At 32.9% G+C, this 26,539-nt stretch overlaps 1 protein-coding gene across 2 annotated transcripts in view; it reads left to right on the top strand.

Annotated features, from left to right (window-relative positions):
- Window positions 1-26,539, top strand: part of LOC131667646 (homeobox protein 4-like) — a 227,798-nt gene that overhangs the window by 82,428 nt on the left and 118,831 nt on the right. For both annotated transcript variants that reach the window (XM_058941223.1, XM_058941214.1), the window contains one exon: window positions 20,604-20,869. In XM_058941223.1, coding sequence (XP_058797206.1) covers window positions 20,604-20,869 — 266 coding nt within the window. The remainder of the gene's footprint in view (window positions 1-20,603; window positions 20,870-26,539) is intronic.

Raw genomic sequence — 26,539 nt, 5'->3', positions numbered from 1 at the left:
TATATCTAGTAAATCAGTAATTAATTTGTTCAATTCATCTACATCAACGTTTCTAGCAGATAAAATTGCACATTTACTCATTGCATCATAATTTTTTTCTATGATTAGTTTATGAAATACACTCCGGACGACATCATCATTCTTGCTCAGAATACAGTGATCAGGTAAAGTTAAATTGTCACATTGATCATTGAGAGTACCATCACCAACTAATATTAAAAATTTTGCAAAATCGACTTCGTCAGGTGATACTCTCATATTAACGGTGAGATTATATTTGATAAAATATTTCCATAATTCACTATATTTAATGGAAAGGTTTAATGTTTCCGTTCTAGTTCCATTGATTCTAATCGGTAAAAGTTGTCTGAAATCGCCTCCTAGAACCATAACTTTACCACCAAAAGGCAAAGTATTGTTTATAATATTTTGAAGTGTTCTGTTCACTATTTCTAATGCATATCTTGGAGCCCTTGGCGCTTCATCCCAAATGAAAACTTGTGTTTTTTTTAGAAGAATACCTTGTTTAGACTGTGCTGTAATACTTGACGATGAATCACTAAACATAGGTACAGGAAGTCCGAATGTCTTGTGCACTGTTTTTCCTTTTGGAAGTAATACTGCAGCAATACCCGTGAAGGCCATTAAAGATACTTCAATATTTTTTGAACACAATAAATTATAAACGGTTGTATAGATAAATGTTTTTCCAGATCCTCCTGGGCCATTAATATATATACAATTATTGACATTATTATTAGTACCAGCTGCTCTATCCACAATAACATCAACAATTTCTTTTTGTTGTTCATTCAACAACTGGTATTTTCGTTCACCAACTTCTCCAAAATTTATGTGCAATAATTCATCATTGTTTTCTAATGTTAAATGAGTGACTATTCTTTGATCCACAGATGGATAGTTAGACAAACTCTTACCTTCATAATTCAGCAAATTATTTATTTCAGCGTATGCCATTTGATGACTTATAACAATATCGAAATTTCGTGAGAAATCTTCCGATAATGCGTCTTTAAATTTATCCCATAATTGTTCTGGATGTATTGGTTGGCAGTGTATTAGAATTCGAACAAATAATTGTCGAAGCCTGCGTGGCATCATCCATATTATTGCTTCTTCCATTGCTTTAGCCCATTGCTTGGTCGTCTTCTATCAGTCCTAATTCTAGGCAAGCTGCGGTAAATGATGGCTGTACAATACCATTAATTGTTTTTAATGATTCAAAGCTTGTAGCTCCTCTTACATGTAGTAATAATAATGTAAGTGAAATAACTCTGGCTGTGTTGGACTCACCGAATACATTCATCCGATGCATTTGAAATGTTTTTTACGTGTTGACCATTTGCTTACCATAATGACGTTAATTTTTTGTTTTTTGTAAGTAAAAAATGATGGAATATCGCTATATAAATACTGACGTGCCATTTCATTTTCAGTATTTAATTTGAAATAATCAAGTAACTTACTACTTACTCGACTGAGATTTCCTGCAAAGTTATTTGCATTATTGGAAATTATAACGCACTGCTGATTTGGCAAATGAACTGGTAATCGTTCAATAGAGTGACTTTTATCTTGCAATGGTTTACTAAGAATCCGATAACATGCTTCAACGGGTCCTACATATCGAGTTTCTATGAAGTCCTTAACTTCGTCATGATTGATGTAATTTCCAGATAGATTTTCATTTCCAATAGTCACAGTAGCTGCATCATGACCTTTGTAAATATATTTATATAAATATTTAACAGCTCGTACACTTGAAACAATTTCTACATTAATGTGACAATCAAACATTTCCAATAATTTACGGCAATGTGGTACAACCCATCGGTTATCAATTACATGGCCATTAGGCAGTTCGTGAGTAACACCATTATTTCTCCTTTGATAATGAGGATAACCATTTTCATCCATAACGGTTTCATTTTTAAAATCTTTTGGAAATTTTTTTGAACATTTATTATCTACCATACACCAGTCACCACAAGGTCCATGTGTCATGTTTTGAACTACTGTTTCATATAAAATAGGATCAATTTCTTTATCAGGAAGTTCAGCTGATATAAATTTATCAACCAAATCAGGTGTAGTTATTTTATAAGCGTGCTTTAAAGTTATTAATAAATGCATATGTGGTAAACCACGTTTTTGAAATTCTACAACGTAAACATAAGATGCTACTTCTCCAAAAAAACTATTTTTTATGACTACGTCAAGTAATCGATTTTTTTTCAAATGAAATACACGAGCTACAATATCGGATTTATCACATGCTTGTTGTCCCGGTAAAAGATTTTCTTGAATTTCTTTCCATCTCGGATTGCAAGTCATTGTAAGAAAAATGTCTGGTTTACCAGTTTTAGCGACTAAGGCCATTGCATCTTGATAACTTTGTTGCATGTGTCGAGGCGAACCTAAAAATGTTGATGGTAAAATAACAGTATTACCTACTTGTCCCTCAATTTCATTAGCAGAATTTTGTAAATAATCGTGTAATCCTCGATACGTATCTGCTTTGATTTCATTTTGATGATCTTTGCACCACTGAATTCTATCTTTCTCAATTTTAACATAAGAGTCTACTACCCATTGCTGAAATAATCGACGGCCTAATAAAATAGGGTTGAATTCATCTGGCCTTGCAGCAATTTTATATTTTGTATATGCCAATCGCGTTACTCGTCGACTTGGATCATTATCGTTGATCTTAATACGTTCCAAATTTCTATGCCATCCTCGTGATCCATAAGGATAAAAAAGTGGATATATCCATGGTTCCACGTTCGGATCCATAGTGCTAACACATTGTAATACTTTTGTATTTTTGTTTCTAATAGTTACATAGGATTCTGGAATTTCACCATCAGCTGTTGTTGAGAAAATAGCAGCAACCTCATTTGTTCGCTGAAAATTGAATCTTCGCCTATCAGTTCCTGGTCTTAAAGAAAATAATAATTGCAATTCAGGTTCATTATCAGAATTCATTATTAATCGCTGTTCGTTTATTTCTTGTTTCATCATTGCGTAAGATTGTGCAAAAATGTTATTTTCTCGTATTATCATGTCCAACGTTAACATTATTTCATGATTAAGATGAGGATTTTGAGAAAATCTAACATCAAGAGCTTCATCTTGATCGATGAAAAAAAGTTGTCCATATGCAGGGTTTTCATTTTCGCAAGGATACAAAGCTGTGTTAATTTGATAATAAATTTGTCCATGAATTTTGAAGCAATATGGTCCCAGACGGCGAGATTGGAAGTTAACTAAATTAGCGTTAAACGATGCGAATGATAATGAGTTATTATAATAACGAATGTTTTCAAAAAAATTATTTGAATTTTGATGATTGCCATTAAATAAAGAAGAAAGTTCTTCAGGAAAAATTGGTGTATCATCTAAAACTACTGCCCCGTGGGAACAACAATCATTAAAAGACAAATCTTTCTTTGCAACTTTTTCCGACTCAAAGTGTTTTGCATTACAATGCATACATAAAAAATCCATTTTTCCTAAATAATCTTGCCCTAGTACAGTATTTCGACGTTGATCATGTACAGACTGACGTGCAACTTGACGACGCAGTCTCAGCGTTTCTGCTTTCCTCGAACGTCTCTGAATTTGATAAAGTATTTCTTCGTCTAGAGTACGTACTATTTTTTTTCTACCCATTTTAATCGGATGAACGATAGATCAACTTGATCAGAGTAGGAAACGATAGTTATTACCTCTTTTGTAATCGTAATGTGTGTTTAAAGCACGTAACCTATTATTCCAATATTTTCAAGGTTCAAAAATATTCTATTACACCAGAACTTATCCCGTTTATAAAAAAGAGAACCGATAAAAGTGATTTCAGTTTATTCGTGATCTGATTGGCTGAAAGTAGTATGATATAAAGTTTTCAATTAACGTAATTATGAAATATCAATTTAGTTATAAATATTCATTTTTCTAACTAAATTGATATTTAATAATCATTGAATTTAGTAATGTTATTTTTGTATTCGATATTGTTAGGTTTGGCTTCTAATTTTGCTTTGGTTTGGCTTACGTTTGGATTTGGTTTGGCTTACGTTTAGATTTGGTTTGGCATATGTTTGGATATGGTTTGGCTTATACTTGGATTTGGTTTGGCTTATAGTTGGATTTGGCTTACGTTTGGCTTTGGTTTGGTTTTTGTATTTCGGCAAACAATACAATATTATTGATAAATAATTAAGAATTGAAATATATACTAATAAAGATCAGTAGGCAATAATAATAAATAACAAATTATCAATTAATTACTGTCTGGTATTTATTTAAAAATGTGTAACTGTATTTCAGTAAAATAAATATTGATTATTTTCCAGCAACCTGTAAAAAAACATAATTATTATTTTATGAACATATTACTTTATAATATTTGCAAATCTGGTTATATTACATCTTTCTACAAATTTTTATATTCATACAATGAGGCAGGTATAGCTGATAAACGAAATATTAATATTTTTATGAGATTACGATCATAACCAGATTTATGTTATTCATCTACACTCTGAAGGTAGGTTTCTGGTAAAATTGTACCTAGCTTTCCATAATTTTTATAACATATTATATATTTGAAAAATAGAATGTTTGAGACCTGTCAAAATTTTATTAATGGTCAAAAGTCTATTTTATAAGCATAAGGGTTTTCTTAAGCTTAATTTTAAAATATTCAATGCGTATACTATTTTATGACGTATAAATATTATGACCTAACAAATTTCTTTACTTATTCTGCTCCATTAAAAGGATATTTTAATACCCATTTGATTCTATTAGTACAATTCTGTGTATATATATATATATATATGTCTGTGTGTGTGTGTGTAATTTGTTTTTGTTAATAAATGTTCCATACGCATACTACTTTTATTTCTTCAAGGGCTCATTTTCTTTGATGAAGGAAGTGTTTCAATGCTTACTTGACATTTTTTACTAAAACCTATCTTAAATTGAAATAAACTGTGAAATATGATTAAAATAGAAAAAATCAGTGAAATATTAATTTATTGCTTCACATTTCATGGTTTATTTCAATTTACGATTGGATGGTTTTAGTAAAAAATGTCAAGTAAGCATTGAAACACTTCCTTCATCAACGAAAATGAGCCCTCGAAGAAATGAAAGTAGTATGCGTATGGAACATTTATTAACAAAAACAAATTACACACACACACACACACACACACACACACACACACACACACACATATACTATATATTGTATATATATACAATATATATATATTTTTATATTACATATAAATATATTACACACATATATACTATATATATGTATATATATATATTGTAGTATATATATATACAGAATTGTACTAATGGAATCAAATGGGTATTAAAATATCCTTTTACTGAAGCAGAATAAGTAAAGAAATTTGGAAACTGTATATTGAGAAATTGAAATATATTTAAACATGTGTTGAAACAAAAAATACAAAATTTCACCAGAAACTCACCTTGAATAATCAAGAAAGAGTAATTTTATATCAAGATTTATCAATGTTGACTTATAACTTCATCATTAAAAAAGTATGACAGAGAAAATAAAATGAAGTTCATAATATTTAGAGAATCTGATTATTAGAAAATGATGTATTGAAAACAAATAAAAAGGATAATTTCAAAGTACCTTATCAAGAAGATTTGATTGTCGAGTCATCCATGTGAATTCCAACAATTTATTCAAACGTCTATTCGTCTCACTTGCTTATGCTCTTCTTATCTTGTTTAAGTAAAGGAATATCTGTAAATGAAAGTGATAGCATCCTTTTATTTTGTGTGTTTACTCATAATGAAATCATGTATCAATCATCATCAGTAAATATTGTCTATGAAAAAATCTAAACACTCGATAAGCAATGCTCTTTAAATAAAATAAATAATTAATTGAGGTTATAAATACCTCGGATAATAATGAAATTGATATTCTATGAATACTTACAGTGAAAGCTTTATTTTCTGCCTCACTCACTATTCAGCTTTTTTGTACAAATAGTACTAATCGTGAAAATAAATAGTGTTTAGTAAATAACTGCTAATGTGCAATGTCCTCGAATTATTTTTTATGAAAACGTGATCACCAGCTAGAGCCGTATTGTGATGTCATGCATACGCTGCGTTCTCTATACCGTAACAATATACTTTTTACCCATGAGCTTGACACATAAATTGTCTGCACTAATCTAAATGTATTCAATGCAAACATTAATTTTTTTTATATAGAATCCAATTTTGAATGGGAAGGAACTATTTTATGTAAAAATATATTCATGGATTAAAGTAGATTTTCATAGTAGGTTCATTAAAAGTTGCATGGTAATAATAATGAAATATAAAAGAAACAAATTTCAATTCACAAACAAATTTTATTCATTGGCATATTGGGAAGGAGTCTTTATTTTTATTAAATTTTACACATATCATACGTAGTTTACATTAGATGACAATTAAACACAAATATTTTTCCTTACAATTTGAGTATGAGTGCTTTTTATCGAGCATAACTGAAAGTATGTATAGTTTCACATGTATATGAAGTGCACATTGTACAGGATAACACTTGAAATCGGACTACAATATTTATAACGTTTTACAACACTCAACGCAGTTTAAATATTTGAAAAATCAAATTAACATTCGAGTCTAAACATTATCTAGTACCTTATGAAATATCAATGTGCGTATTACAAACTTATTACATATATAAGAGCACTTATTCACCACAATAATAATCATATCTTTATGTTCAGAGGCCTTACCATATATATGTTAGCAAAGGAAACATTTTTTCAATAGAAAGCTCTTGCTATATTTATTTATTAATAAATTAATGCGATTAAACAGTCTTAATCATCTTTCTTTTTAAAAATAATGTAAGAGTAAAGAACGCTAACTACAATAAAATATTACTGGCACAATTACATACTGGTGGCTCACGTTTAGTGTGAATGTAATCTTAATTTTAATACCTAAAAAAAGCCTCTTATTCAAGTAGTACATATCTTAATATGTAAACCTAATACCATTGGAAAATTATAAAAATATTTATGTACATTACATATCCATAATATCTTATTTAGAGAGTCACAGGCGATTACCAAACATGGAATGAATTGGTCGATTAATACTAACAAATCACAAATGTTTACAGCTTGTCACTTAAAAATATATGATTTTATAATCAGACTGTCACAAAAGATGTAACGTACAAACATGCACATAATAGAGTTTATATATTTTATTAATTTTGAAAACTGAAATTTTAAAAAATTGAAAACTTAAACTTTTTTGTAAGAAACTCTGTTCTGATCATGGAAAATTGTATACTTAGTAATAATGGTTAAATTTGGCAAACTAAATTGCTTGCTAAACACCAGTTCAAGCAATTTTTATCTCCAATTTCCCCTTGTACTTTTTTCTAAAAGAAACAATAAAAAAAAATTAAAGAGTCGACTGAGGTTAAAAAACATAATGAATAGCCATAAGGAATGAAAATAATTTCTTCAAATGACAAAGAAAGCAATCGACTATCAAAAGTTACTATTTAAAAAAAAAAAATGTGCTTACTCAGCTCTTCGTTTTGGGAACTTGGTTGCTTTGCTCAATTGAGCAAGTGGCATGTTATCCACATTATTATTTCGCTCAATGCATGTCATGTCCCAGCAAGTAATCGTAGTTAGTCCACCTGAAAAAACGATTTTGAAATTTTAATAATATATATATATATATATATATTGAACATACCTTCTTCAGTTATTTCCCCAGTGACAGTAATATTTTCACCAAGTGCTATATCGCTTTCCGCAAAATTTGAAATAATCAAATTAATTTTGTAAGTTCCGTCACATAAGGCACCACTTCCAAAACTCATATCGCCATATCGGCTTCTAACAATACGGAAAGTTTGTTTTAAAAAGCCTGTGATGACTGAAATAGAATATTAAGATTAGATAATTTATTGTATATAATAAAAGAAAGTCTGATCACATACCAACTAAAGCTTTTTTGTGCTTTCTCGCCGTTTCAAAAGTGATGGGAATGGGTGCTACTGGACCATTTTGTACTCTGCTTGGATTGTCGTTATGGTAGCCCATATACTCCACATCGGTGCTGGCCACAATGGTAATTTCAAATGGAACGAAACCTTCATTCAACTTAATGTAATTTGACTTTACATGTTTGGTCAATCCCCCTGTAATATGCAAAACCTGTAAAATAAAAAAAAGATTAAAAAATTGAAATACTAAAATTGCATACTAATAGATACTTACACGATGATGTTGTACTTCATTTTCGTATTTTGGAATTTCATCATTCCAAACACAGCATGAAATTTTTTTTTCTCCATTTGTGAGGACAAATTTAAACAATCTAAATTGTTTTGTTTGACCCACGTCCCTTGGAGCTTGAGTTTCGATGACGTAGCCAACGATTTCACTATAAAAATAGAAACAAAAAATAAAAAGAAATATAAAGAAATTGATTGATTAGATACAAATTAAAATTAGCCTCTTACGTTGTCTTATCTTTGTCAATAAGGTCATCAAACAGCTCATTGTCAGATAAAACGTATTCTTTCTCACTGTCCATCTGCAAATAAAAAACTATAATGAAAATCTCATTTGAAAATTATTAAAAGTAAAAAAGCATGTGGTCGTGACACTTAAACTTTTATTTTTTTCAGTTAAAAATTTGAAACACGTGGTCGTAATAACATAACCTTTTTTTTAAGTCGATAAAATTTCTAATACAGAAACGATAAAATTTCTAATACAGAAAATCTTTTAATAAAAACATTTTAGCAAATATTCTAAATTAGTGCAATATTTTTATAATTACCTTGAACTGCAGATGTTGATTATAAATCTGGATAGAAGTTATAAACAGCCGGCAATAAAATGAGACACAATGCACACATCCGCATTAACTATAGTACATTGACGTTAGCTGCAATATATTCAAACGCCTGTCACTACTACTACCGACTACGCTATGTCATATTCCACGTGACTACTGTCAGCCAATCAGATCACGAATAAACTGGAATCACTTTTTTCGGTTCTCTTTTTTATAGAGGGATATCAAAATCCGACGAACACGAAAAAGGCACTGTAAACAAAGACACGCTGCGCATGAACTATACGTCCGGCAGGTGTCAGTAAGTAACCAATAGATTCGTGAGGCTTTACTGTTGACGTTTCTGTCCGGTAGAGGTCGCTCCAACACTATGGCGCGAAGATATAAACGTAGGCCTGATACTTTCCGGACAGACCTCGTAAAGGTTATGGTCTTCATCTGAAACCATATTCAAGTGGAAAAGGTTTAAAAAAAATTCTCGAAGTAACTTTACCTAATCGATCACTGACAGATCATGATATAAGAAAATATGCTAAAATACTAAAAACTGGAGATTTCACTCGAGGGGAATGTGGACGTGTCTTGGATGTGAGCACGAGTTTTGGTGAGAAAGTTAAAGAGGAAAAGTGTTTGAGGAGAGAAATAGAGGTGAAAAGAGCGTGGAGGCGGAGGAGGAGTGGAGAAGAGAGAGAGAGGCCTGGAGAAGAGCAGGAAAAAGCAGAGAGAGAGGAATAAAGAAAAATAATAAAAGTTGAGGTTAAGCGAGAAAATCAGACAGCGGGAAAGACAGGCAGAGAGGAGGGGCGGTAAGAAGTAAAGGCAGAGACAGAAAAGGTAAGACAGGGATTAAAGGTGGGATCACGGGTAGTTATAGAGAATCGAATTAAGGCGTACGAGATAGGATGGAAAGATTTGTGACAATAGAAAAATTAAGAGATAAAGGTGGAAGGTTGGATAAGAAAGGCCCAGAGGAGGAAAAGAAGAAAAGAGTAAAGGTGATGAGGGGGTGAGAGAGCGGGGAGGGGCTGAGGGAGAATATTAGAGGAGAAATGAGAGATGCAAAGAGATGCAAGAGTGAGAGCGAGGGAAGCGAGATGGATGGAGAGGGGGGAGAAGGATTGGACAACACGATAAGAGAAGTGGGAAAAAGTAGTGGTGCAGAAGATATAATGGAGAAGCTACGGACAGATATAAGGGAATTAAGAGAGGTATGGGAGAAGGAAAGGAAAGAATGGACAGAAATGTTTAAAGAAATAATGAGAAAAATGGAATGAATGGAGGCAGAGGGGAAAAGAAGAGAAGAAAGATGGGAGAAGGAAATAGGAAAAGTTAGGAAAGAACAAGAGAGAGAGAAGAAAGAAAGAAAGAGACGAAAGAAGAAAGGGAAAAAGCAGAACGTAGAGAAAAGAAACTGCAGGAAAAAGAAACTAAAGGAAATAGACTGCAAGAAACTAGAGGAAATAAAGACCAAGGATAAAGTGTTATGCGCAGAGGGAGAAGAAATGATGAAATAGCTAGGAGAAATGGGCTTAGTGATAACGAATGGGCGAAAAGAAGGAGATGATGAGGAAGAAATAACATATATAGGAGCGACAGGAATGTCAACGATAGACTATGTAGTAGGTAACGAGGAAGGTGATGAGGCGATAAAATGGGTTCAAATAAAGGAGAGGGTAAAGTCGGACCACTTACCAATAGAGGTGGAATTGGGAGACAAAATAGCGGAAGAAAGAAAAGAAGAGGAAGAATGAATGATAGACGACTGGAACGAAGAAGGTATAAGGGAGTATCAGAGATGGATAGACGCAATAGAGGGAACAGAAAAATGGAAAGATATAAAAAATAGAGTGAAGAACGCAGTTGTAAAAAAGAATTTGAATGGGAAGGTGAGAGGATAGAGATGCTGAAAGAGTACAACTACTTGGAATATGTGATAAGCAGAAATAACGGAAATAAAAAGCAGATAAAGAAGGTAGAAGGGAAAATAAATATGGAACTCCGAAAGCTATGGGGGCTAGAAAAAAAGCTATTTAGAGAAAATTGGGAGCTAAGGATGAACCTGTTCGATGCTCTGGCGAAAAGCGTGATTATGTATGGAGCAGAAATCTGGGGATGGAAGAGATATGAGGAAATAGAGAGACTACAACTAAAATACATAAAGTGGGTATTAGGATTAGATAGAAACACGCCAAGTTACCTAATACGATGGGAAAAAGGAAGACAAGAAATGAAAGAAACAGCATTAGAAAGAGCAATGAAGTACGAAAACAAAATAAGAGTAGAAAGAGATGGCTCAATAAAAAAAAAGCATGGAGAGAATTAAAGAAAAGGGAAAGAAATGAAAAAGATAAAAAGGGTAAGAAGGAAGAGAGAGAGAGGAAAGGCTGGAAAAAAGTAAAATATACAGAGAGAGGGAAGAGGGAGATGAAATGAAGGAAGAGATTTGGGAAGAAATAAGAGATGAGCTAAAGAAAAAAGATGAAAAAGAACTAGAAAAAAAACTAGAAAAATCAAGATACATAAATGAGTGGAAAGAGCTGAAAGAAGAAATGAAAAGGTATAGGTTAAAGGAAATTCAAGGAGAGGGAAGAATAAAAGGCCTGCAAATAAGGAAAGGTTTAGGTTAGGCAATGAATCGAGAGGAAGCAGGAAAATAAGAGATGCAGAATGTGTATGAAAGAGGAAGAAAATTGGAAGCACATGGCAGAAAAGCAGAAAGGAAGGTGAAGAATGGGAAAAAATAATAATAGGAACAAAGAAAAGATAGCGTGGATGATGGAGATAAAATGGAAAAGAAGAAGAAACGAAGAGAAGAAAGAAAAAGAAAAGCAAGAAGACGAAGCTGCAAGACCCTAAGGAGAGGCGGAAACAGAAGACAGAGAAGCAAGACTCGCAGACACATCTACACACACACACATACACACACATACGCACAAAATACGAACATACGCGCAAAAATAAACATACACATGCACACACACACACAAGACACAAGTAACAGCAACTACACAAGCGAGAGGAAGCAGGTATTGGAGGATGGAGCAAAATGGAAAAGAAGAAGAATCGTAGAAGAAAAAGAAAAAGGTAAGCTAGAAGACAAATCATAAGATACTAAGGAAAAATAAGTGAGGTTGAGGAAAGGAAAGGCAGAGGGAGCAATAGGAAACAAGAAAAAGGTGTCAAAGCCTTAATAAGGAGAAAGATAGATGAAATGATTAGCAAGAAGGAGAGCAAAAGCAAAGGAAAGGCAAAGGTGAAAAGGCAAAAGAAAGTAATAAAGGAAAAGCTGAAAAGAAAATATGCATGAAGGAGAAAAAAAAACAGAAGAGCGGAAAAGGCAGATCTTGGAGAGAGAAAGAGGAACAGAAGATTAATCAGAAAAAAAATGAGAAGAAAAAAGGAACAGGCAGGCGCAGAAGACAGGGACACAAGAGTTGCAGACACACCTACAAATGCACATATTTACACAACACACACACGCACACGCACGCGCGCACTCACACACACACACACACAAAACACATACATAATCAACAATACAAACTGGATACGAGACACAAATAGTAATATAAGAAATGTAAACCAAATGTAACATATAAGTTGTAAATAAATAAACTAACTAACTAACTACTAAAAACTGCAAATTTTCGAGGTGTTTTTATGCGTGATGCTCTACCGATGGACCTCGATATCAAGAGACAGCTATTGTAAATTTATATTATAAACGGGGACCAGGTACTCATTGGGTAGCATATAAAAAGAAAGGTGATGAGGTTATGTATTTTTATAGTTTTGGTAATCTACAGACGCCTATAGATCTATTGCTTCATCTCAAGGTTAATAGAATCATGTGTAATTATATTAGATATCAAGATTTTAATATATATAGTTGCGGCCATCTTTGTCTCAAATTTCTTTTATACAAACTATAGAAAATATAACTAGTATAAAAAATACTCATTCGATGAATGACTGTCATTTGATATGAATCTGTCATGGACAATACACTAACATTGAGTCTCTCGGGAACATCATCCTTACTCGAATCATATTATTTTCCACCGATCGAATTGATACCAAACAAAAAATACGTTTTTGGTCTAGTTGAGCTATTAACATTTAATTCAATACTAAACATTGACGTTGGCTATAATAAATTTTACATTGAAGGTCAAGAAGCTATCACTTTACCGACTGGTAGCTACGAAATAGAAGATATTGAAAGCTTTCTCAAAGAAGCATTAGTACCTAAAGGTATATCGTTTAGCCTGAAACCAAATAATAATACTTTACGTAGTGCCATTCAGTGCAGTCAAAAAATACATTTTGAACCAAAAGATTCTATTGGATCAATTTTAGGCTTCACTAAACGCATGCTCATTGAAAACGAAATACATAGTTCAGACTTACCCGTCACTATACTCAAAATTAACACTTTACGTGTAGAGTGTAATATTACTACAGGCTCTTACATAAACGATCGCAAAGTACATACTATACATGAATTTTTCCCATCAGTCTCACCTGGATATAAGATTATAGAAGTTCCCTCTCACGTCATTTACCTTCCAGTCACTGTGAGGAGCATTGATCATTTTCAAATTCGTATAGTTGATCAAGACGGAAACCTAGTTAACTTTCGAGGAGAAGTCATCACAGTGCGAGTACATATAAAGACCATATCTTAGTAATGGGTATCATTTACAATATAAAGAGCGGCCGAGGCTATATTAAAAGACAAAAATGTCGAACAGCAACCAGTCAACAGCGAGCTATCAGACCGCTCACACCTCAGAACATTCAATTCCTGAAAAGCTTGAGACTAGAAGTCGTCGAAAATCGTGGAAGAAAATATTGTGCATATTAGTGTGTTGTATAAAACAACAACAACAACAACAACAACAACAACATTAACAATATGGAGGGAATTCTAGACATTCATTCAGCTGTCACTTTCGATGAGTCTATAGCTCATTATGAAGTTCATGCGCATCAGCCTTATTCATTATCATGTTTCAATAATAGCGATAAAATTCATATAGCAATTCAACATCAAGATTTATCTCTGCTTCCATCGCGCAGTATGATTCATATTTGTGGTAGGTTTTCCAAGGCGGACGGTACTACGCCAGTGGAGAACACTTTATTAGTCAACAACGCCCTCTGTCATTTGTTCGAGGAAATACGATATGAAATAAATGCTATTGAAATTGATAAAGTGAAAAATGTAGGCTTAACAACTCTCATGAAAAATTGGCTTTCACTCAATCCATGTCAGAGCTCTATCGCTGAAAATGCCGGATGGAATGGTGATAACAATAAAGTTTTAATATGTAATGCTCTAGGTTTTTTTGATGTTACTATACCTCTCAGTATGTTGATGGGCTTTGCTGAAGATTATCGGAAAATTGTAGTCAATGTCAAGCATGAACTTATTCTCACAAGATCAAGAGATGATTTGAATGCTATTTTAAGTATTCCAGTAAGGAATCCTGATGCTTCAGAAAAATCAAAAATTACTTCAACTAAGGTTGAATGGTTGATGTCATATGTGATGGTTGCAGACAAAGAAAAAATCAAATTACTCAATCAGATTGGACGAGATCGTGCAATTACAATGAGTTATCGTACTTGGGAAATGTATGAGTATCCAAAATTACCACGCACATCAAAGCATGTTTGGAGTGTTAAGACTTCCAATCAATTGGAGAAGCTTCGCTTTGTTATTTTAGCTTTTCAAACTAAACGTTAAAGTTCAGCGAGTGTTAATTGTAGTAATTTTGATCATTGTAATATTAGTAATGTGAAGCTATTCCTCAATTCACAATGCTATCCGTATGAAAATCTCAATTTAAATATCAATCAAAATCAGTATGCCGTTCTCTACGATATGTATACTAATTTTCAAAACCCTTATTATGGTAAAGAAAACGAGCCGTTACTCAATAAAAAAGATTTCATTAATAAAGTGCCGCTAATAGTTATAGACTGCTTCAAATAAAATGAAACATTAAAGAGCGCGCCAGTCGATGTTCGCCTAGAACTTGAAACTCGGACTGATTTTCCTGAAAATACTGCAGCCTACTGCTTAATATTACACAACCGTATTGTACAATATAACCCAATTAGTGGTGATGTTAAAAAATTAGTTTGAAATGAACAAGACATTATGTAATCAATGTATACAATGCTTTTCAATAAAAAAGAAAATAAATATATATATATTGTTGGAATTTAATAAAAACTACCTATACTGATACTATATTGTAACTATGACGCCCTATATTTTCGAATAATGAGGTATGGTGACTATGACGCCCTCTACTTTCGAATAGTGAGGTATAGGCTTTATATAGAACAAAAACGTGCCTCTACTCTCATAACGGTTTTAAGAACTAGTAGAGTTCACATTAACTTTAGCATCTTTTCAAATGGATTTCGAAATAGATTTTCAAGGCTTTCAAAGTTTAAACGAGACTTTTATTTGTAAAGATCTCGCATATCTACCATTAGATGTAGATACTGTTCCAACTGTGTTTTTCTTCGAACCAACATATCATTGGTTTCAACTTCCTTTCAAGTGTCGAAAAGTGAATCATTTCTTAGAAACCTGTCATCATGGTTTATTATAGAAATCCGGTCATATTCAATATAAAAATTTAGCACGTGTACTAAACAATCATTTAAATAATTCTAGAAATATTTATGTAAAAGGATTAAAAAAGAAACGATGGTTACAAAAAATTTTATCTGAAAAGTAAGTATTTTTATTTTTTTGTTTGAAATTAAAATCATTATTAATTAAAAATTTTTTTCCTTTTTTAGAAAAATTTTAGAACTTGAAAGCGATGAGATGTCCACCAATGAGCGTATTACCTTACCCATCATAAACAATATGTACATATCATTACAATAAACCAGCTAACTTTGCATGTGCCGTTACTGATGCACAAAGATTGTTTTTATGGATAAAAGCTAGACGAAAGCAATCTGAAATGGAAGGTATTGATGAAGTTGACAATATTACATATAAAAATTCAACTCAATATTTCAATATAGCGATGTCAACTACTGAAAATAAAGATTATAGACAGTCTGTATTATATTTAATGTATAGTTGAATGAACAATAAATTAATAATTAAACGAAAATTCTATAAGTTTTATTAATTAATATTCAAATAAAATCAACTGTGAGGTTGAAAGATTCCCGAAATCTAATGAAACTACTGTAGCGCTTGCTTAGAGAAAAAAGGGAGAGAGAGAGAGAGATAGAGCAGCATATAGCTTACCAAGCTATATGCTACCCTCTCTCCAAGGGCCCACATGCCCTACTTTCGAAGGAGAGCGAGACAGAGAGAGAGAGAGAGAGAGAGAGAGAGCAGCATCCACACTATACAGCGTATGCGTCTAGCACGCTAGAGTCGCTATCCCCCTTTTCAAGGGCTATACGGCGCACGCTCCTAGCAACCTGCTAGAGACGCTACCCCCTCTCCAAGGGCTATACAGTGCACGATCCTAGCAAGCAGCTAGAGACGCTACCCCCTATCTTAGGACTTGCACCTAGTCAGCATGTTTACTGAGTACCCTACTTTCGAAGGAGAGTGAGTGAGGAAGGGCAGGAGGGAGAGGGAGAGAGATATTTTTTTTTTGTAATTTAAATCAATTTATTTAATTAATATGAATACATTTTATTAAATATACAATTTTATTAAATTACAAAAATTTTTTTTAATTTTTTAATTGTTTTTCCTACTACATAGTTTGGTAGGTCGTGTAGGTTTCCTATTGAAACAAGAAAATACACTAGGGTCCGTGATGCTTTCAATAGATTTCACCTTCGGTGACACTTTCTGCGTGCTCGTGGTATTAGTGGTAGTAAAAATCATGCTGCTGCTGCTGCTGTTGCTGGTAGCGATGATTACCGTTGGAAGGGAATTTTCGATGCTACTCATGGGATGTCTATCCATAGCATCAGTAGCAACATTCATCTAAAAAATAATATTCATTTTTAAAAATTTAGTTATTAAATAAAAAAATGTATTTTTCTATACCAATAAATAATCTTACTTTAAGAAATTTCTTCTTTGGTGGAAGAGATGTAAACGCTGCTAATGGAACAGCGTTTACACATCTTTTTTTGGCTGCTTTTACGGCTGTTGTTTCGGTCGCAGCCCTCGCAGCCTTTTCGGCTGCAGACGTTGCAGCCCTCGCCGTCTTCTCGGCTGTAGCTTTAGCAGCCCTCGCCGTCTTCTCGGCTGTAGCTTTAGCAGCCCTATCAGCTATATATTTTGCGGCCTTTACTGTCCTTTCAGTCGCCACCCTTTCGAGCGCTGCAGCCCTTTCGCTTGCGGCCCTTTCGGATGCAGCTCTTTCGGCCGCTGCTCTTTCGGCCGCAGCTCTTTCGGCCGCAACCCTTTCTATTCTCTCAACGTCGTTCTGTAACTAAGAAAAAATATATATATATACTTATTTAAATATACTTATTTAAATATAATTATTTATATATGGGTAATTCTTGGCTATTTCGATTGACTTGTAACCCTTAGGTTACGGATTTTTTTTTCATTTGGCACAATTGTTGTACACATAAAACTGAGATTTTTCCCAAATGTTGGAGACGATACATTAATTATATCAAAAGTTATTAACAATTAAAGAAAAATGATAAAAAATTTTCAAACGGCTATATTTTAAAAACTAATAAAGATATCGAAGTCGGATTTTTTTCAAAATACTTATAATGCCTTAAAATTTCGAAATAATTACAACAATAAACAATAAAAAATTTTTTTCGAAAGTTATTAACTTTTTGTTTAAACAATTGCTAATATCTCAAAAAGTATATTTTTTTTTTGAAAAATTCTTGCTCCTACGTATTCCTGAGGATTTTTGCTATCGAAATCATTCATAAAATTCAAGGGCCCGACATATCGGAAAGCGTAGCCCTAATCAAAAGAAGACGCCTCGGCGTAAGGCTGCGGTAGCGCTCCAGCGGACTCACGGTCGAAAGGTACTTTAGCTTTAATCTAAAAAACTAATAAAGATACCGAATCGGATTTTTCCCAAATTACTTATAATACCTTGAACTTTCGAAATAATTACAACAATAAACAATAAAAAATTTTTTTCGAAAGTTATTAACTTTTTGTTTAAACAATTGCTAATATCTCAAAAAGTATATTTTTTTTTTGAAAAATTCTTGCTCCTACGTATTCCTGAGGATTTTTGCTATCGAAATCATTCATAAAATTCAAGGGCCCGACATATCGGAAAGCGTAGCCCTAATCAAAAGAAGACGCCTCGGCGTAAGGCTGCGGTAGCGCTCCAGCGGACTCACGGTCGAAAGGTACTTTAGCTTTAATCTAAAAAACTAATAAAGATACCGAATCGGATTTTTCCCAAATTACTTATAATACCTTGAACTTTCGAAATAATTACAACAATAAACAATAAAAAATTTTTTTCGAAAGTTATTAACTTTTTGTTTAAACAATTGCTAATATCTCAAAAAGTATATTTTTTTTTTTGAAAAATTCTTGCTCCTACGTATTCCTGAGGATTTTTGCTATCGAAATCAATCATAAAATTCAAGGGCCCGACATATCGGAAAGCGTAGCCCTAATCAAAAGAAGATGCCTCGGTGTCAGGTCGCTTTCGACCGTGAGTCCGCTGGAGCGCTACCGCAGCCTTACGCCGAGGCGTCTTCTTTTGATTAGGGCTACGCTTTCTGATATGTCGGGCCCTTGAATTTTATGATTGATTTCGATAGCAAAAATCCTCAGGAATACGTAGGAGCAAGAATTTAAAAAAAAAAAAAATACTTTTTGAGATATTAGCAATTGTTTAAACAAAAAGTTAATAACTTTCGAAAAAAATTTTTTATTGTTTATTGTTGTTATTATTTCGAAATTTTAAGGCATTATAAGTATTTTGAAAAAAATCCGACTTCGATATCTTTATTAGTTTTTAAAATATAGCCGTTTGAAAATTTTTTATCATTTTTCTTTAATTGTTAATAACTTTCGATATAATTAATGTATTGTCTCCAAAATTTGGGAAAAATCTCAGTTTTATGTGTACAACAATTGTGCCAAATTAAAAAAAAAATCCGTAACCTAAGGGTTACAAGTCAATCGAAATAGCCAAGAATTACCCATATACATAAAATACTTACATTAACCATGAAAATAATCATGGCATTTATTGTACTAATTATTTGTGTACTATTCATTTCTTTAAATTTTTTTTATAAAAACCAAAGAACAGTTACTAAAAAATACTAAATGCTTCGTCGATGTATTCAAAGAGTTCTATGAGTCGGGCATGAATAACAATAGGAAAAGAGAGAATTTGCTCAGTTAATTACAATGAGAGAAAGAACTTAGGTATTAGCTAAGTTTATTCAATCTCACGCGCTCACTTTGCAAGGCTAGGAGTAAATGCTAACCTGTACAAAAATCAGCGTAATTATACACCGATTTTCCCGCCTATTTTCGCAGGACAGCTCTCTTCGAGTTGTGTACGCAATTTTGAGAAATGAATTTTCTAAATTTACAAGTAAATAAACAGTAATACTGAAATTTTAAAACATGTAAATTATACAAAAGTAGTTATTGATCGTTATAGTATGATTTACAATTATCGTAAATAGTATCGTCAAAAGTTAATTAATGTAATAGTACAATATTTACAATAAAACATTAATAAAATTTTATAAAAATTAATAGTTTATCAATTGTAGAAGTAATTTCCAAATAGAAATATTCAAATTAGTTAATAACATTTGAATTATAATAAATGTTCATATTTATAACGGTTTTTTCTATAATCTTATAATGTAATTACTAGATTAATTAAGATTTATAAATTATAAAGCTGTCATTATTATGTACAAAATTAACGCTTTCGATCTATATACAACTTTATGTTTAAATAAATTATTAATTATTTATTTATTGATAACAGTTATAATTAAACTGTTATCAATGAAACCAATTCTTACTCATGTTTCTAAGATATTCATTATGAATTTAGAGTATTCGCATTATTCTAATAATTACTATTTACAATGTAATAAACAAATTAACTTTGCATATTAAAATTTAATATAATTTAATAATTAAACGCAATTAAAATTATTATAATCTAAATCTATGTTCTAAAATCTATATAAAAAATGCTTTGTTTCATCAAAATTACTCTTAATTAACATATTTTCATCAAGTAACAAAAACTATTATATCTACATCTATAAGTATATAACGTCACTTCCCTTATATAGTCATGAAATTTGACTCTTGTACTGAGACAATCAAATAATGTGAGGTGGCGCCGTTTAATATGCTAATTAATGTAAGCAGATTGATGAGTTTAGTGGGTTGCAGTTATTCAGTGAGTTATGAAAATAGCTCATTGATAGGATCGTTACAATAGATTTAAGTCTTAGATCTCAAGAAAGATTTCTGCAACTTTAATGGAATATTTAACAACTAAAATAAATGAACTAATTTAATTGTATGTATTAATTAACTAATTTAATTATATGTATTTTTTCTACTCGGGATAAATCACGTATCGACTAATATTATTATTAAACTCGTTTTGATTTTTATTATTATTTCTATTATTGATAAAATATAGTAATTGTTTTTTTACCTTCATTTTCAGATCATAAAAGGATTTTTTCACCTAGTAGTACCGATGAAGATCAATGTAGCTCTGATGTTGATCATAGTTTTGTATTACCAAAAAACAAAGAATCTGATTCATTCAATCATGGAAATTTCAAATCTATTACAAAGCGCCGAGGTAATTTACCTAAACATTCAGTAAAAATCTTAAAGCGATGGCTTTACGAGCACAGATATAATGCTTATCCTAGTGATTCGGAGAAACTCATATTAAGTCAAGAGGCTAACTTAACTATTCTACAGGTAAAAATTATTTACACCGATAACATTTAAATTTTTATATTATTACATATTCTAGTGAGTTATAAAATCAAGAATTACAATAGCAAGTCGCGTGCGAGTAAACATGTATCTGCATAAAGTTCTACATATTGTTTCCTGTTGGTCGATAGAGCATCTATAAGTAACAGGTAATGTAAGTAATACTGGAGTTGTAGAAACAAGACACATTATTTATTCAAATGGCATGCATGATGTCACTCTAGCGACAACATGAAAATTAATACAACGCATAAGATAACTAATAAGAACGATACGAGACTGTAGCCGGCATATGCCCAATCATTAAACGGACGCACACACTTGTACAAACAATTTAACACTCTTTCTTGTTTATGCATGTACTCTAATGGAATTTTCATCTAAATCTAGTAAGATACTCTAATGATCATAAATTAAATTAACCTAACAATACTAAATATAAATACCATTAAATATATTATATATAGTACACTTGTCGGACTCCGCTCCGCTTTCCCGCTGACTACCCTACTGTTTAACTATATTTTTTAGTTATATGTTTTCAATTGAATAAAGATTTAATAAAATTATTTAAATATTACATTAAAAATATGTATAATTGATATTTTTTCAACACCATCACGGAGGTAAATATCATAATGCGTTTTTTTTTCTTTTTGTAGTGGTATTCTCTGTAGATCTAGTCTACTGAAGTACTGTCGGAAGTATTATTTCTTTTATCATACCTTAATATATTTTTTTTTATTTCTCGAATGGTATTGATGTCGATACTTGTTAGCGAACATTTTTTTTATTTCTCGTATGGCGTCAATATATCGACATATTTTTTTTTCGATTTTTCAGATATTGATATTTCAGAATACTACTTATTATTTGTTAAAATAATTCAATTTCAATATTAAAATTTTCATATTTAATTTCCGACTCATTACTTTTCACTCTAATATTGTAATTGTTTTCAATTACATCGTTTTCAATATTTAAATTATAATCATTATTCTTAACTAGTAAGTCTTCTACGTAGTGCATAATATAGAAAAATTTAATTAAATCAATATCAAAATTTTAGAAATCGATTTCTGATTTATTATACAGGGTGGCCAATTTAAATCACCCTACTAAGATATCTCGATTATTAAGCTTTTTCTCGAATATAGTTTCAGACAAAAGTTGTTTAACTTTGAGGGGACAACGTTTAGGTGATAATGCATTTGTCCTTGAACATGTTTTTGCAAGGTTATTTCAAGATCAATGTTGTAAATAGGAACACCTATTTTTGATGGGAGATCTGGATTCGGCGGGAAATTTTACATTTAAGTAATGTTCCATGTGTGGGGATCCATGAGATCCTCATACCATTCCCAAGATGAATTCTTGGTCAACCTTTTGTTTCAACGGGAATTCCTATTCTTTATCAAATATTCGCACTCAACGTTCATTTCTACGTTTAGACAAGGTCATGTCTGTGGTGTCTAAGTGACTCCTACCCCATGACCAAGGTCATTTTGAGGTCAACCTAGGAAAACGATATTCGCAGCCTACATCCATTTTTGCGTTTAGATAAGGTAATACGTGTGAGTTTCAAGTGACTCCAACCTCATTCTCAAGGTCATTTCGAGGTCAACCTAGGTAAATAATATTCAGGAGTTTCAGTAAGAGGTGCTAATTTACCATGAGTTCCCGTGCCTCTCAATGGGGTTCTTGTTTACTGCGAGTCTCTCTGCCTCTCACTTCTTATCCACGAATTGCCTATTTAAAGTGGCCGCCATTTGCTTCGAGGTACAGATTCAAATGTCTCTGGAAATTCTCAACTGTTCTTAACAACGTTGCCCGTGGAATAGCTCTATAAGCTTGGCGGATGCGAACCATCATATCCCCTCTCGTTGTTAGCCGATATGCATAAACAACGTTCTGGAGATATCCCCACAAATAAAAATCTGGCAATGTGAGATCCTGTGAACATGGAGGCCAGTCGACTGAACTCCTCGTCTTATCCATTATTTTCTATACGTCACGTCCAAAAATTACGAACAATACGTGCGAAATGAGCAGGCGTGTCGTCCTGATGGAACCATAATCTTTTCCTTGTTTCTAGATCAACGTCTTCTAACATTTTTGGTAACCTATACTTTATCAATTCTAAATATCTGTATGCATGAACGTTTCAATCGAAGAAATAAGGTCCGATCAAATAACCGTTTACTATACCACACCATACTATGAGACTTCATCGATCTATACCAATGAGGATTTGTATCTGACTAATAATGATAGTGATGTCTGTTAAGTTGACCATCGCTGCAGAACTTCGCCTCATTAGAGAAAAGTACAAATTTAAAAAAATTAGAATTTTCTTGTATCAGATTCAAAGCCCATTGACAGAAGTTGATATGCATAGCAATAAGATTTTGTCTTCAGTCTTGGACTAACAAGGAAGGTACACCAAGTCTAAGTAACCGATTTCGGGTGGTAGTGATTTTTTTCTTATATTTTTGTCTACCAAAATTGTGAATTTAATTCAATCCTTTTCTAACTTTTTTTATTTAGAAGGGTATTTAGAATCAAAGTTGACGTATTTTTTATTTTTTCTAATTTAAGATTAAACTACTCTTAAATTAATTTTGTTATTTTCATTCAAACTAAGCGCTTTGAGTTAACTGTATAAATGAAATTGATGTAATTAACATTGAATTTGTTCAATATACTATGCACAACTAACAAAAAGCCAGAAGTATTCATTCGTGAGGCAAAGAAACCATTTAAGGGGTAGAAACTACTCATCACGTTCACCCCCAAGAACCGTTCTTTCAGTATATCTCCTTTTCTACAAAACACTTTTTCTTGAAACCAACTGAAAATTATTTGTTACAATGCCATAATATTATAAGTTATACCACAGATCCAGGGGGTTGCATCTCTTATTTTTGACAAGGGTGAAAGTATTTTTTTTTAAATTTTATTCTTGCAAACTAAATGAAACTTCTTTTATTCGGAAGGACATTGAAAACTACAGGTAATGTATTTCGAATTTTCTTTTTAAATTGCTCGTATATACGAGGACTGTCCGGAAAGTATCGGGCCTACGTTTATATCTTCGCGCCATAGTGTTCGAGCGACCTCTACCGGACAGAAACGTCAACAGTAAAGCCTCACGAATCTATTAGTTACTTACTGACACCTGCCGGACGTATAGTTCATGCGCAGCGTGTCTTTGTTTACAGTGCCTTTTTCGTGTTCGTCGGATTTTGATATTATCAAAAATGACTGAAAAACAAGATCAACGAATTTGCATCAAATTTTGCTTTCAACTCGGAAAAACGAGTTCGGAAACTATTGAAATGATACAAAAGGCCTTCGGAAGCGAGTGTATGAGGAAAACACGAATAAAAGAGTGGTATAAACGGTTCAAGGATGGTCGTACTTCTGTCGATAGTGATTCTCGTTCCGGCTGACCTTCGACGGCAAAAACCGCAGATACTATTGAGCGGGTGCGAGTTGCAATCGAACAAGATCGTCTAATGACAGTGCGAGAACTAGAAGAAGACCTTGGGATACCGAAAACTATCATTTCAGAAATTTTAATCGAAAATTTCGGAATGAAACGCGTCTGTGCGAAATTCATCCCAAAATTTCTCACAGCAGAGCAGAATACCATTCGCTTAGAAATCGCTCTGGACAATCTGGAAATGGTTAATAATGATGATAATGTGCTTAGAAAAGTTATTACAGGTGATGAATCATGGGTTTATGGTTATGATCCTGAAACAAAACAACAATCTTCACAGAGGAAGCATTCTGAATCGCCAAGACCAATAAAAGCACGTCAAAGTCGGAGCAATGTTAAGTCAATGTTGATTGTTTTTTTCGATTGTGAAGGTGTTGTACATCACGAATATGCACCAACAGGTCAGACAATCAATAAAGAATACTACGTACAAATTTTGAAACGTTTACGTGATGCAGTAAGAAGAAAACGGCCGCACTTTTGGGAAAGTGGTGACTGGCTTTTCCATCACGATAATGATAATGCGCCAGCGCATTCATCCAATCTTTTGCAGCAGTTTTTGAGCAAACCCAATATCGCATTGCTTCGACAATCTCCTTACAGTCCCGTCATAGCCCCTTGTGACTTTTGGCTGTTTCCAAAACTGAAAAAACCACTCGAAGGACACCGATTCGATGACAAAACAACGGTTGAAAACAATGCGACGAGTGTACTTAAGGCTATCCCTCAAAGTGAGTTCCACGACTGTTTTGAAAAGTGGAAACATCGTAGGAACCGTGTTATTCAATCAAGTGGGGATTACTTTGAAGGATGTCACTCACCAGATGATAAAGAAATACTCTAGCACGAAAATGTAAAGGTAGGCCCGATACTTTCCGGACAGACCTCGTATAAGAGGATAAGCCCTTCTTCAGTTAAATATATAGTTTCCTTTTAACAAAAAGCTATGATAACCGCTTTGAATGAAATTTCAATCTAAATAAGGCCTAAAATAATGAGAAATGTATATCGTTATATGCCAATAGCATTCAAAGCAGTAAAAACTACCATCAAATTTCACTTCTAAAATCAGATTTTCATAAGATTACTCCATTTCTATAGAATATTTTATAAATCCTTAAGTACGATGGTCGTTTGAAAAATCCGTGCAAAAATACAAACTCCTTGATTTTTTTTAATAAATCTTTTTTATTTTTCAATATAGTCTCCTTTTAGGCTTATACACTTCATTCAACGCTGCTCTAGTTTGTTAATCCCTTCCAAATAATAGGATTTGTCCAAGTCTGTAAATTAGGCATTCGTTTCTGCAATCACCTCCTCGTTTGAATAAAATCTTTTCCCCGCCAGCCATTTTTTCATATTAGGGAACAAATAGTAGTCTGACGGAGCCAAGTCTAGAGAATAAGGGGGATATGAAACGAGTTGGAACCCTATCTCCATCAGTTTTGCGGCCACAACTACTCAGGCGTGAGCTGGCGCATTGTCGAGGACTTTTTTGTGGGCCAATCGTGGACGTTTTTCTAGCAACTCGGTTTTCAAACGATCCAATAACGATGAATAATATTCGCCTGTAATGGTTTTATCCTTTTCCAGATAGTCGATGAAGTTTATTCCTTGCGAATCCCAAAAGACAGTCACCATAACCTTCCCGGCCGAAGGAATTGTCTTCGCCTTTTTCGGAGCAGATTCCCCCTTGGTAACCCATTGTTTAGACTGTTCTTTGGTCTGAGGAGTGTAGTGATGTATCCATATTTCATCTATAGTGATGAAACGACGCTTAAAGTCTTGCGGATTTTGCTGGAACAGCTGCAAACCATTCTTGCAACACTTCACACGATCTCGTTTTTGGTCAATCGTGAGCAATCGCGGCACCCAGCGGATAGCTTTTTCATGTCCAAATGTTGGTGCAAAATATTATGTATCCGTTCGCTCGAGATGCCTACAGTACTAGCAATCTCACGCACCTTCACTCTTCTGTCAGCCATCACCATATCATGGATTTTATCAATGATTTCTGAAGTGGTAATCTCAACAGGGCATCCAGAACGTACAGTGTCTTTTGTGCTCATATGGTCAATCCGAAAATTTTGAAACCACTTATAAACCATTCTAATCGAAGGTGCAAATCACCATAATGTTTATCAAAC

This window comes from Phymastichus coffea, unplaced genomic scaffold (assembly GCF_024137745.1).
Source record: "Phymastichus coffea isolate CEN01 unplaced genomic scaffold, Cenicafe_Pcof_1.1 PCOF00005, whole genome shotgun sequence".
NCBI lineage: Eukaryota > Metazoa > Arthropoda > Insecta > Hymenoptera > Eulophidae > Phymastichus > Phymastichus coffea.
The sequence above is the reverse complement of the archived record's forward strand: the minus strand, read 5'-3'. Positions and strand labels throughout refer to the sequence as shown.